Source organism: Nerophis lumbriciformis, linkage group LG19 (assembly GCF_033978685.3).
Source record: "Nerophis lumbriciformis linkage group LG19, RoL_Nlum_v2.1, whole genome shotgun sequence".
NCBI lineage: Eukaryota > Metazoa > Chordata > Actinopteri > Syngnathiformes > Syngnathidae > Nerophis > Nerophis lumbriciformis.
In genome coordinates, this window is record NC_084566.2 from 40,414,902 (window position 1) to 40,429,773 (window position 14,872).

General features: G+C 42.6%; 1 protein-coding gene across 1 annotated transcript in view; it reads right to left on the bottom strand.

Annotated features, from left to right (window-relative positions):
• cacnb2b (calcium channel, voltage-dependent, beta 2b) overlaps positions 1-14,635 on the bottom strand; it is a 71,703-nt gene extending 57,068 nt beyond the window's left edge. The window contains exon 1 of the mRNA XM_061978776.2: positions 14,562-14,635. Within this exon, the coding sequence (XP_061834760.1) occupies positions 14,562-14,609 (48 nt within the window). The 5' untranslated portion in view covers positions 14,610-14,635. The remainder of the gene's footprint in view (positions 1-14,561) is intronic.
• Positions 14,636-14,872: the final 237 nt, after the last annotated feature.

A 14,872-nucleotide genomic window follows, 5' to 3' on the forward strand; every position in this document is an offset into this window, starting at 1 on the left:
TTCATACACTGACATCCTTCAGCAAAAATCAACAGGAAGTTTGCAATTCCCCCTTCAAAACAAAAGTTTTGCAAAAACAGTCACTTTTGCCTCTTTTAGCTATAATTTGACCCCCTTAACATGCTTCAAAACTCACCAAACTGGACACACACATCAGGACTGGCACAAATTGCGATCTAATTAAAAAAAAACAAAACCCAAAACTCAAAATTGCGCTCTAGTGCCCCCTAGGAAGAAAACACAGACAAAACTGCCTGTAACTTCCAGTAGGAATGTCGTAGAGACATGAAACAAAAACCTCTATGTAGGTCTCACTTAGACCTACATGTCATACACTGACAACCCCCAGCAAAAATCAACATGAAGTTTGCAATCCCCCTTCAAAAATAAGGTTGTTTTTATTATTATACCGCCGCCTCTTTGAGCTGTAATTTGACCCCTTTAACATGCTTCAAAATTCACCAAATTTGACACACACATTAGGACTGGCAAAAGTTGCGATTTAATCAAAAAACCAAACCCCAAAACTCAAAATTGCACTCTAGTGCCCCCTAGGAAGAAAACACACACAAAACTACCTCAAAATCCCAGTACGAATGTCGTAGAGACATGAAACAAAAACCTCTATGTAGGTCTCACTTAGACCTACATTTCATATATTGACAACCTCCAGCAAAAATTAACAGGAAGTTTGCAATTCCCCCTTCAAAACAAACGTTTTGTAAAAACAGTCACTTTTGCCTCTTTTAGCTATAATTTGACCCCCTAAACATGCTTCAAAACTCACCAAACTGGACACACACATCAGGACTGGCAAAAATTGCGATCTAATTAAAAAAACAACAACCCCAAAACTCAAAATTGCGCTCTAGTGCCCCCTAGGAAAAAAACACAGACAAAACTGCTCCTCGGGAGAAAACACTGACTAAACTGCCTGTAACTCCCAGTAGGAATGTCGTAGAGACATGAAACAAAAACCTCTATGTAGGTCTCACTTAGACCTACATTTCATATATTGACAACCTCCAGCAAAAATTAACAGGAAGTTTGCAATTCCCCCTTCAAAACAAAAGTTTTGTAAAAACCGGGTCACCTTTTTTCAAAAATGATCTCCTCTGAGCGTGTTTGTCGTGTCGGCTTCAAACTAACACAGGAGAGAGATTGAACCCTTCTGATTAAAAGCTGACGAAAGAGTTTCAATTACAGCTCCTGGTTGGATTTTATGTGCCGTCAAAGTCGGTCCCGTCCATCGTATTGGGACACTTATGACGAAAACTGAACAAAAGTATTGGGACACTTACACTGGAAAAAAATATTGGGACACTTACGAATACCACTGAACAAAAGTATTGCGACACTTAGGACGAAAACTGGACAAAAGTATTGGGACACTTACACTGGACAAAAGTATTGGGACACTTACGGCAACTACTTGACAAAAGTATTGGGACACTTAGGACTAAAACTGGACAAAAGTATTGGGACACTTACGGCAACTACTTGACAAAAGTATTGAGACACCTACACTGGCCAAAAGTATTGGGACACTTAAGACTACAACTTGACAAAAGTATTGGGACACTTAAGACTACAACTTGACAAAAGTATTGGGACACTTACACTGGAAAAAAATATTGGGACACTTACGAATACCACTGAACAAAAGTATTGCGACACTTAGGACGAAAACTGGACAAAAGTATTGGGACACTTACACCGGACAAAAGTATTGGGACACTTATGGCAACTACTTGACAAAAGTATTGGGACACTTAGGACTAAAACTGGACAAAAGTATTGGGACACTTAGGACTACCACTGGACAAAAGTATTGGGACACCTACACTGGCCAAAAGTATTGGGACACTTAAGACTACAACTTGACAAAAGTATTGGGACACTTGGGACTAAAACTTGACAAAAGTATTGGGACACTTACACTGGAAAAAAATATTGGGACACTTACGAATACCACTGAACAAAAGTATTGCGACACTTAGGACGAAAACTGGACAAAAGTATTGGGACACTTACACTGGACAAAAGTATTGGGACACTTATGGCAACTACTTGACAAAAGTATTGGGACACTTAGGACTAAAACTTGACAAAAGTATTGGGACACCTACACTGGCCAAAAGTATTGGGACACTTAAGACTACAACTTGACAAAAGTATTGGGACACTTACACTGGCCAAAAGTATTGGGACACTTAAGACTACAACTTGACAAAAGTATTGGGACACTTACGAATACCACTGAACAAAAGTATTGCGACACTTAGGACGAAAACTGGCCAAAAGTATTGGGACACTTAAGACTACAACTTGACAAAAGTATTGGGACACTTACACTGGAAAAAAATATTGGGACACTTACAAATACCACTGAACAAAAGTATTGCGACACTTAGGACGAAAACTGGACAAAAGTATTGGGACACTTACACTGGAAAAAAATATTGGGACACTTACGAATACCACTGAACAAAAGTATTGCGACACTTAGGACTAAAACTTGACAAAAGTATTGGGACACTTGGGACTAAAACTTGACAAAAGTATTGGGACACTTACACTGGAAAAAAATATTGGGACACTTATGAATACCACTGAACAAAAGTATTGCGACACTTAGGACTAAAACTTGACAAAAGTATTGGGACACCTACACTGGCCAAAAGTATTGGGTCACTTAAGACTACAACTTGACAAAAGTATTGGGACACTTACGAATACCACTGAACAAAAGTATTGGGGCACTTAGGACTACCACTGGACAAAAGTATTGGGACACCTACACTGGCCAAAAGTATTGGGACACTTAAGACTACAACTTGACAAAAGTATTGGGACACTTTGGACTAAAACTTGACAAAAGTATTGGGACACTTACACTGGAAAAAAATATTGGGACACTTACGAATACCACTGAACAAAAGTATTGCGACACTTAGGACGAAAACTGGACAAAAGTATTGGGACACTTATGGCAACTACTTGACAAAAGTATTGGGACACTTGGGACTAAAACTTGACAAAAGTATTGGGACGCTTAGGACTACCACTGGACAAAAGTATTGGGACACCTACACTGGCCAAAGGTATTGGGACACTTAAGACTACAACTTGACAAAAGTATTGGGACACTTGGGACTAAAACTGGACAAAAGTATTGGGACGCTTAGGACTAGCACCTGCCAAATACGCGGGCCCGACCAACGCTGCTTGCAGCTTTAATTCATCTTGGATTTCGTTGTTTTGCAGTGCAGAATGTGCTTGTTCTATTTTGAAACAAAAATCAGAAGTCGTCTTTATTTTGAAGTTATCGTGCCGTGATTTTATCAATCCCGGCCCCACTTGGGGAGTAGATTTATCTACAATGAGTTAGACACCCCTGCTCTAGCCTATATGAGATGATGTAACTCCCGATGCCAGTGATAGTTCTACGTGCGCACATGCAGGTTTAGCCAAAGGCCTCCCAGGGATTAACGGCCAGTGCAACAGATGGCGCGTCCTGTGACACTTCCTGTCCCACACACACACACACACACACACACACACACACACACACACACACACACACACACACACACGACAATCACATGTATGCTTTTACCTTTTTCTTGGGCGGCATGCTCCCGAGTAAGAAGCCACGCTTTCATTCCCCACACGTCCGGACCGCGGGTCTTAAGCTTCACCTGCCGCCGCCACACCTGCCTTTGAGTGACAGGCGGTGGACCGCCATGGTGCAAAAATGTCTGGGGTCGAGCCCAGGGAAATTTCCACTGAAAGTTAATCGCGTCAGGTGTACAATTCCTAAAAAAAAAGATGTAGATTCTTAAAAAAATAAAAAAAAATAAAAAAATAGAAGTGTGTTCCCTTAGTAGGTCTGCGAGATGCTGAAAGCCGCTGCGCCTTCCTCCGAGTCCTCAGGGTATTAGCGGTTTACTGCCTGACTTCCGCGCAACAGCGAGCTGTCCTCACAGTGCATGCTGGTTAAATAAGTCCTCAGAGTGCATGCTGGTTAAATACAAACCCCGTTTCCATATGAGTTGGGAAATTGTGTTAGATGTAAATATAAACAGAATACAATCACCCTTTTCAACCCATATTCAATTGAATGCACTACAAAGACAACATATTTGATGTTCAAACTCATAAACTTGCAAATAATAATTAACTTAGAATTTCATGGCTGCAACACGTGCCAAAGTAGTTGGGAAAGGGCATGTTCACCACTGTGTTACATGGCCTTTCCTTTTAACAACACTCAATAAATGGGAACTGAGGAAACTAATTGTTGAAGCTTTGAAAGTGGAATTCTATCCCATTCTTGTTTTATGTAGAGCTTCAGTCGTTCAACAGTCTACGCTGTCGTATTTTACGCTTCATAACGCGCCACACATTTTCGATGGGAGACAGGTCTGGACTGCAGGCGGGGCCAGGAAAGTACCCGCACTCTTTTTTTTTACGAAGCCACGCTGTTGTAACACGTGCTGAATGTGGTTTGGCATTGTCTTGCTGAAATAAGCAGGGGCGTCCATGAAAAAGACGGCGCTTAGATGGCAGCATATGTTGTTCCATAACCTGTATGTACCTTCCATCCATCCATTTTCTACCGCTTATTCCCTTTGGGGTCACGGGGGGCGCTGGAGCCTATCTCAGCTACAATCGGGCGGAAGGCGGGGTACACCCTGGACAAGTCGCCACCTCATCGCAGCATGTATGTACCTTTCAGCATTAATGGTGCCTTCACAGATGTGTAAGTTACCCATGTCTTGGGAACTAATGCACCCCCATACCATCACACATGCTGGCTTTTACACTTCGCGTCGATAACAGTCTGGATGGTTCGCTTCCCCTTTGGTCCGGATGACACACTGTCGAATATTTCCAAAAACAATTTGAAACGTGGACTCGTCAGACCGCAGAACACTTTTCCACTTTGCATGAGTCCATCTTAGATGATCTCGGGCCCAGAGAAGCCGGCGGCGTTTCTGGGTGTTGTTGATAAATGGCTTTCGCTTTGCATAGTAGAGCTTTAACTTGCACTTACAGATGTAGCGACCAACTGTGTTTAGTGACAGTGGTTTTCTGAAGTGTTCCTGAGCCCATGTGGTGATATCCTTTAGAGATTGATGTCGGTTTTTGATACAGTGCCGTCTGAGGGATGGAAGGTCACGGTCATTCAATGTTGGTTTCCGGCCATGCCGCTCACGTGGAGTGATTTCTACATATTCTCTGAACCTTTTGATGATATTATGGACCGTAGATGTTGAAATCCCGAAATTTCTTGCAATTGCACTTTGAGAAACGTTGTTCTTAAACTGTTCGACTATTTGCTAACGCAGTTGTGGACAAAGGGGTGTACCTCGCCCCCATCCTTTCTTGTGAAAGACTGAGCATTTTTTGGGAAGCTGTTTTTATACCCAATCATGGCACCCACCTGTTCCCAATTAGCCTGCACACCTGTGGGATGTTCCAAATAAGTGTTTGATGAGCATTCCTCAACTTTATCAGTATTTATTGCCACCTTTCCCAACTTCTTTGTCACGTGTTGCTGGCATCAAATTCTAAAGTTAATGATTTCACCATCTACGGTCCGTAATATCATCAAAGGGTTCAGAGAATCTGGAGAAATCACTGCACGTAAGCAGCTAAGCCCGTGACCTTCCATCCCTCAGGCTGTACTGCATCAACAAGCAACATCAGTGTGTAAAGGATATCACCACATAAGCTCAGGAACACTTCAGAAAACCCACTGTCAGTAACTACAGTTGGTCGCTACATCTGTAAGTGCAAGTTAAAACTCTCCTATGCAAGGCGAAAACCGTTTATCAACAACACCCAGAAACGCCGTCGGCTTCGCTGGGCCTGAGCTCATCTAAGATGGACTGATACAAAGTGGAAAAGTGTTCTGTGGTCTGACGAGTCCACATTTCTAATTGTTTTTGGAAACTGTGGACGTCGTGTCCTCCGGACCAAAGAGGAAAAGAACCTTCCGGATTGTTATAGGCGCAAAGTTGAAAAGCCAGCATGTGTGATGGTATGGGGGTGTATTAGTGCCCAAGACATGGGTAACTTACACATCTGTGAAGGCGCCATTAATGCTGAAAGGTACATACAGCAACGTATGTTGCCATCCAAGCAACGTTACCATGGACGCCCCTGCTTATTTCAGCAAGACAATGCTACGTGTTACATCAACGTGGCTTCATAGTAAAAGAGTGCGGGTACTAGACTGGCCTGCCTGTAGTCCAGACCTGTCTCCCATTGAAAATGTGTGGCGCATTATGAAGCCTAAAATAGCACAACGGAGACCCCCGGACTGTTGAACAACTTAAGCTGTACATCAAGCAAGAATGGGAAAGAATTCCACCTGAGAAGCTTCAAAAATGTGTCTCCTCAGTTCCCAAACCTTTACTGAGTGTTGTTAAAAGGAAAGGCCATGTAACACAGTGGTGAACATGCCCTTTCCCAACTACTTTGGCACGTGTTGCAGCCATGAAATTATAAGTTAATTATTATTTGCCAAAAAAAAAGGGGAGGGGTATATTTACAGCTAGAATTCAACAAGTCCATCCATCCTTTTTCTACCGCTTATTCTCTTCGAGGTCGCGGGGGGTGGGGGGGGGGTGCTGGAGCCTATCTCAGCTACAATCGGGCGGAAGGCGGGGTACACCCTGGACAAGTCGCCACCTCATCGCAGGGCCAACACAGAATTTCAAAAGTAAAGCCGCTGCTCCTCCACATGGAGAGGAGCCAGATGAGGTGGTTCGGGCATCTGGTCAGGATGTGCCACCCGAACGCCTCCCTAGGGAGGTGTTTAGGGCACGTCCGACCGGTAGGAGGCCACGGGGAAGACCCAGGACACGTTGGGAAGACTATGTCTCCCGGCTGGCCTGGGAACGCCTCGGGGTCCCACAGGAAGAGCTGGACGAAGTGGCTGGGGAGAGGGAAGTCTGGGCTTCCCTGCTTAGGCTGCTGCCCCCGCGACCCGACCTCGGATAAGCGGAAGAAGATGGATGGATGGATATATATATATATATATATATATATATATATATATATATATATTAGAGATGCGCGGATAGGCAATTATTTCATCCGCAACCGCATCAGAAAGTCGTCAACCATCCGCCATCCAACCGATCTAACATTTGATCAGAAACGCACCCGCCCGCTGTTATATATCTAATATAGACGATGCAAGGCATTAGTGAGGTTATAAAGCTTTTGCCTGTTAAAGAAAGGAGACTGATCCAATGCAGCACAGACATTCGCGTGCCACGCTGTCACGACCCAGACGCACACCAGTGCGCAATGATATGGGAGCCGCGCTGAGCGCACCTCCAAGCGCGTCTCGCTGCCGGCGACGGCCGGGTATATGGGCCCGACGCTCCAGCGCCATCCATTTTCAGGGCTAGTTGATTCGGCAGGTGGGTTGTTACACACTCCTTAGCGGGTTCCGACTTCCATGGCCACCGTCCTAGCTGCTGTCTATATCAACCAGGGTGAGCCCCACCCCTTTCGTGAGCGCACTGCGCGCGGAGTGACCCCTGTTACGCGCCCCCTGTTACGCGCCCCCGGCAACAGGGGTGGCGGGCAGGTAAGCTGCGCGGGCGGAGCGCGCGGAGTGACCCCTGTTACGAGCCCCCGGCCACGGGGGTGGCGGGCAGGTAAGCTGCTTACCTGCTGCGCGTGACGCCGGCCGCGGCGAAGGCGGACGAGGCGGGGTGTCGGTGCGGTGGCCGCGGTGGTGACCCTGGACGTGCGTCGGGCCCTTCTCGCGGATCGCCTCAGCTACGGCTCCCGGTGGGGCCCTCTCGGGGGAAGGGTCCTCGGTCCTCGCGTCCCTTCTCCGCTCCGTAAAAGTGTCCATCTCTTTTTTTTTTTTTTTTCTTCTGTTGTGGCATATGCAGCAGGTGCCTGCTCGTTTTTCGTATGTGGGTAACAACATTTAACTATGTATATATATTTCCCAATTGGTTTAACTGCCACCCGCAAAAAAAAAAAAAAAAAAAAAATATATATATATATATAATTAATCCACCCGACCCGACCCGCGAGCGGATAAAATCTTATTTTTTTTTATTTCATTCGCCCGATCCGCGGATAATCCGCGCACTCCGCGGTTGTGTCCGCAAACCGCGCATCTCTAATATATATACATATATATATATATATATGTATATATATATATATATATATATATATATAAGAAATACTTGACGTTCAGTGAATTCTAGATATATATATATATTTATTTTGTTATAAATATATTTTATTATATATATATATATATATATATATATATATATATATATATATATATATGTCTTAATAAGGTTATCCAAAAAAAAAATAGTGCTCGATACCATACTATATGTATGTGTGGGAAAAAAAATCACAAGACTACTTCATCTCTACAGGCCTGTTTCATGAGGGGTTCCCTCAATCATCTCCTGATGATTGAGGGAACCCCTCATGAAACAGGCCTGTAGAGATGAAGTAGTCTTGTGATTTTTTTTCCCATATATATATATATATATATATATATATATATATATATATATATATATATATATATAAATATAAATAAGAAATAAATACTTGAATTTCAGTGTTCATTTATTTACACATTTACACACACATAACACTCATCTACTCATTGTTGAGTTAAGGGTTGAATAGTCCATCCTTGTTCTATTCTCTGTCACTATTTTTCGAACCATGCTGAACACCCTCTCTGATGATGCATTGCTGTGTGTCACGCACAAAAGTGCTTTCATCAAATGCACACTAGATGGCAGTATTGTCCTGTTTAAGAGTGTCACAACATTGCTGTTTACGGCAGACGAAATGCTTTACGGTAGACGAAAAACGTGACTGCTGTTGTTGTGTGTTGTTGCCGCGCTGGGAGGACGTTAATGAAACTGCCTAACAATAAACCCACATAAGAAACCAAGAACTCGCCCTCCATCATTCTACAGTTATAACGTCATTGGGCAGGTACGCTTTTTTTATATTGTGGAGGACCTGAGTCCGCCTGGATTTCGGGAGATTTTCGGGAGAAAATTTGTTGGGAGAGGCGCTGAATTTCGGGAGTCTCCCGGAAAATCCGGGAGGGTTGGCAAGTATGCTTCATAGTCAAGGTCGACGACGGGTAATGTTTATTTCTAACGCCTGACCAACGACACACAATCTACGGGTAAGTCAAGAACACACAGAGCGTGGTTCTAACTCCCAACTTCCTGCCAGTACAACCAAGTAGTTACGTAACGTTGCAGATGCGAGCCATGATATGATGCTGTTAAGTAAGCTATGATACGCTGCAAAGGCAACAAAACCACATCCAGCCGAGCATGCCGATGCCCCATTTTTCTAAGCGCGGACACAAACGAGCAGTGAAGTCTCCTCTCGGACATTCTTCACCCGACTCTTCGTGTCCCACTTTGCACCATCGGTCCCGGATTGACATCGTTTAATCGTCTCCAAAACGTAGCGTCCCTCTTTTGTCCTGTTCGTGACCATGGTTTTGGTTGGTGATGTAGCAAGACTGGAATCACTCTACTAGTTCCTTTTAGTCATGTGATCACATGACCGTGTTATAAGCTCTTGCCATAGTGGTTAGAGTGGAGTTCAAACCTTGGTCGAGTCATACCAAAGACTATAAAAATGGGAGCCATTACCTCCCTGCTTGGCACTCAGCAACAAGGCTTGGAATTGGGGGTTAAATCACCAAAAATTATTCCCGGGCACGGCCGAGAATCTGGAGAAATCACTGCACGTAAGCGATGATATTATGGACCTTCGGTCCCTCAGGCGGTACCGCATCAAAAAGTGACATCAGTGTGTAAAGGATATCACCACATGGGCTCAGGAACACTTCAGAAACCCACTGTCAGTAACTAGGTGGGTGCCATGATTGGGTATAAAAGTAGATTCCATGAAATGCTCAGTCATTCACAAACAAGGATGGGGCGAGGGTCACCACTTTGTCAACAAATGCGTGAGCAAATTGTTGAACAGTTTAAGAAAAACCTTTCTCAACCAGCTATTGCAAGGAATTTAGGGATTTCACCATCTACGGTCCGTAATATCATCAAAGGGTTCAGAGAATCTGGAGAAATCACTGCACGTAAGCAGCTAAGCCCGTGACCTTCCATCCCTCAGGCTGTACTGCATCAACAAGCGACATCAGTGTGTAAAGGATATCACCACATGGGCTCAGGAACACTTCAGAAACCCACTGTCAGTAACTACAGTTGGTCGCTACATCTGTAAGTGCAGGTTAAAACTCTCCTATGCAAGGCGAAAACCGTTTATCAACAACACCCAGAAATGCCGTCGGCTTCGCTGGGGCCTGAGCTCATCTAAGATGGACTGATACAAAGTGGAAAAGTGTTCTGTGGTCTGACGAGTCCACATTTCAAATTGTTTTTTGGAAACTGTGGACGTCGTGTCCTCCGGACCAAAGAGGAAAAGAACCATCCGGATTGTTATAGGCGCAAAGTGGAAAAGCCAGCATGTGTGTGATGGTATAGGGGTCTATTAGTGCCCATATCTGTGAAGGCACCATTAATGCTGAAAGGTACATACAGGTTTTGGAGCAACATATGTTGTAACATTATCATGGACGCCCCTGCTTATTTCAGCAAGACAATGCCAAGCCACGTGTTACAACAGCGTGGCTTCATAGTACAAACCCCGTTTCCATAGGAGTTGGGAAAGGTGGCAATAAATACTGATAAAGTTGAGGAATGCTCATCAAAGACTTATTTGGAACATCCCACAGGTGTGCAGGCTAATTGGGAACAGGTGGGTGCCATGATTGGGTATAAAAGTAGATTCCAAGAAATGCTCAGTCATTCACAAACAAGGATGGGGCGAGGGTCACCACTTTGTCAACAAATGCGTGAGCAAATTGTTGAACAGTTTAAGAAAAACCTTTCTCAACCAGCTATTGCAAGGAATTTAGGGATTTCACCATCTACGCTCCGTAATATCATCAAAGGGTTCAGAAAATCTGGAGAAATCACTGCACGTAAGCAGCTAAGCCCGTGACCTTCGATCCCTCAGGCGGTACTGCATCAAAAAGGGACATCAGTGTGTAAAGGATATCACCACATGGGCTCAGGAACACTTCAGAAACCCACTGTCAGTAACTACAGTTGGTCGCTACATCTGTAAGTGCAGGTTAAAACTCTCCTATGCAAGGCGAAAACCGTTTATCAACAACACCCAGAAACGCCGTCGGCTTCGCTGGGGCCCGAGCTCATCTAAGATGGACTGATGCAAAATGGAAAAGTGTTCTATGGTCTGACGAGTCCACATTTCAAATTGTTTTTTGGAAACTGTGGACGTCGTGTCCTCCGGAACAAAGAGGAAAAGAACCATCCGGATTGTTATAGGCGCAAAGTGGAAAAGCCAGCATGTGTGATGGTATAGGGGTCTATTAGTGCCCATATCTGTAAAGGCACCATTAATGCTGAAAGGTACATACAGGTTTTGGAGCAACATATGTTGTAACATTATCATGGACGCCCCTGCTTATTTCAGCAAGACAATGCCAAGCCACGTGTTACAACAGCGTGGCTTCATAGTACAAACCCCGTTTCCATATGAGTTGGGAAATTGTGTTAGATGTAAATATAAACGGAATACAATGATTTGCAAATCCTTTTCAACCCATATTCAGTTGAATATGCTACAAAGACAACATATTTGATGTTCAAACTCATAAACATTTTTTTTTTTTTGCAAATAATCATTAACTTTAGAATTTGATGCCAGCAACACGTGACAAAGATGTTGGGAAAGGTGGCAATAAATACTGATAAAGTTGAGGAATGCTCATCAAAGACTTATTTGGAACATCCCACAGGTGTGCAGGCTAATTGGGAACAGGTGGGTGCCATGATTGGGTATCAAAACAGCTTCCCAAAAAATGCTCAGTCTTTCACAAACAAGGATGGGGCGAGGGTCACCACTTTGTCAACAAATGTGTGAGCAAATTGTTGAACAGTTTAAGAAAAACCTTTCTCAACCAGCTATTGCAAGGAATTTAGGGATTTCACCATCTACGGTCCGTAATATCATCAAAGGGTTCAGAGAATCTGGAGAAATCACTGCACGTAAGCAGCTAAGCCCGTGACCTTCGATCCCTCAGGCTGTACTGCATCAACAAGTGACATCAGTGTGTAAAGGACATCACCACATGGGCTCAGGAACACTTCAGAAACCCACTGTCAGTAACAACAGTTGGTCGCTACATCTGTAAGTGCAAGTTAAAACTCTACCATGCAAAGCCAAAGCCATTTATCAACAACACCCAGAAACGCCGTCGGCTTCGCTGGGCCCCGAGCTCATCTAAGATGGACTGATGCAAAATGGAAAAGTGTTCTGTGGTCTGACGAGTCCACATTTCAAATTGTTTTTGGAAACTGTGGACGTCGTGTCCTCCGGACCAAAGAGGAAAAGAACCATCCGGATTGTTATAGGCGCAAAGTTGAAAAGCCATCATGTGTGATGGTATGGGGGTGTATTAGTGCCCAAGACATGGGTAACTTACACATCTGTGAAGGCGCCATTAATGCTGAAAGGTACATACAAGTTTTGGAGCAACATATGTTGCCATCCAAGCAACGTTACCATGGACGCCCCTGCTTATTTCCGCAAGACAATGCCAAGCCATGTGTTACATCAACGTGGCTTCATAGTAAAAGAGTGCGGGTACTAGACTGGCCTGCCTGTAGTCCAGACCTGTCTCCCATTGAAAATGTGTGGCGCATTATGAAGCTTAAAATAGCACAACGGAGACCCCCGGACTGTTGAACAACTTAAGCTGTACATCAAGCAAGAATGGGAAAGAATTCCACCTGAGAAGCTTCAAAAATGTGTCTCCTCAGTTCAGTTCGTATGATTCTCTATCTGCTTGTGGTGAAGAGGAAGGCAGTACATTGCTACCCACTGTGACTGAAATGTAGGACAGGGGGTGGGAGGGGGTTATTATTTTACTTTTATTATTATTATTTTTTGGGGGGGTGGAAGGGGGTGGGGGGGAAGGGGGGTGGGGGGGTAGGTAAAAATTGTTTACATAAAAAAAAATTTTTTACCTTGAAATTTTTTTTTACCTTGAAACATTTTTTTACCTTAAAATTTTTTACCTTGAAAATCATTTTTTACCTTGAAAATCATTTTTTACCTTGAAAAAAAATTTTTACCTTGAAAAATTGTTTTTACCTTGAAAATCAGTTTTAACCTTGAACATTTTTTTTTACCTTGAAACATTTTTTTTTACCTTGAAAATCATTTTTCACCTTGAAAATCATTTTTTACCTTGAAAATCATTTTTAACCTTGAAAATTTGTTTTTATCTTGAAACATTTTTTTTACCTTGAAAATCATTTTTTACCTTGAAAATCATTTTTAACCTTGAAAAATTTTTTTTACCTAGAAAATCATTTTTTACCAAAAATAATTTTTTACCTTGAAAATCATTTTTTATCTTGAAAAAATTTTTTACCTTGAAAAATTTTGTTTACCTTAAAAATCATTTTTTACCTTGAAAATCATTTTTTACCTTGAAAATCATTTTTAACCTTGAAAAAAAAATGTTACCTTGAAAAAAAAAATGTTACCTTGAAAATCATTTTTTACCTTGAAAATCATTTTTTACCTTGAAAAAAAAATTTTACCTTGAAAAATTTTTTTTACCTTGAAAATCATTTTTTACCTTGAAAATAATTTTTAACCTTGAAAAAAAATGTTTACCTTGAAAATCTTTTTTTACCTTGAAAATCATTTTTAACCTTGAAAATCATTTTTAACCTTGAAAATCATTTTAACCTTGAAAAAAAAATTTTACCTTGAAAAATTTTGTTTACCTTGAAAATCATTTTTAACCTTGAAAAAAATTTTTACCTTGAAAATCATTTTTTCTTTGTGTCTGTTTTTTCAGTACTTGTATTATAATTTACCAATCAAATGAATAAATAAATACTATAATTTAAAACAAAAAAGACGTGCTACATGCTAAAATTTAACTTAATTGAATTTTAATTAATTTTCAATGAGGAACATTAATTTGAGATACGAGTGTTTTGTGTCATGAGCCGCATCACGGAACCAATTAAACAGGGTACCGTTGCACTGTTTATTTTCTAATAAGTAAGCCTCTGTAATGTTATAATGTGAAAGGGATAAATATTCAATAAAAAAATCCACTCATTGATGACTTTTTTTGTTATCTCTGAAGTGCAAACAAAGTTTGCAACGTCTGCCGTTAATGCCGCTTCTTTTTTTTAAACAAAAACAATGATACTAGTGTAGACATAAACATGACATAAAGATGGCGAAATTGAGATCAAACTAATATTTGATTAAATATCAAATACTAAGATGCTCGCAGGAAACTTAAGTGGAAAGCTTGGAGAGTTAAATTGTAATATTGTGGAATATTTTTCAAAGATTTAGCCAGGCTGTTGTTGCTATTTAGCAGTTTCGTCACCCCCCCGTTGCCATGGTATCAGAGTGATGCTGCGCTGCTCACTTACACAGGTGGTCTGCGTGCTCCGCCAGTTTCCCAGCCCGCAGCAATACATGAAGACATCTGCCGGGGGGGGGGGGGGGGGGTGTCCTGTCACACCTGTGTCCTCATGGCGCCACGGCTTCTCCGAGGACGAGCACGCTTGCCTTCAGGTGCGACTTTCCAAGTTCTTCCCAGGAAGCGGGAAGTGGGGAAAAAGCGGTTTGCGCTCCCATCCTCTCTTCCGGTTCACCTTCACGGTGTCTTCGGTGTGTCCGTCCCCCGTCTGTGTCTCTGCAGTCTCACGCCGCATCATCCAGGGAGTTCACATTGATCTGA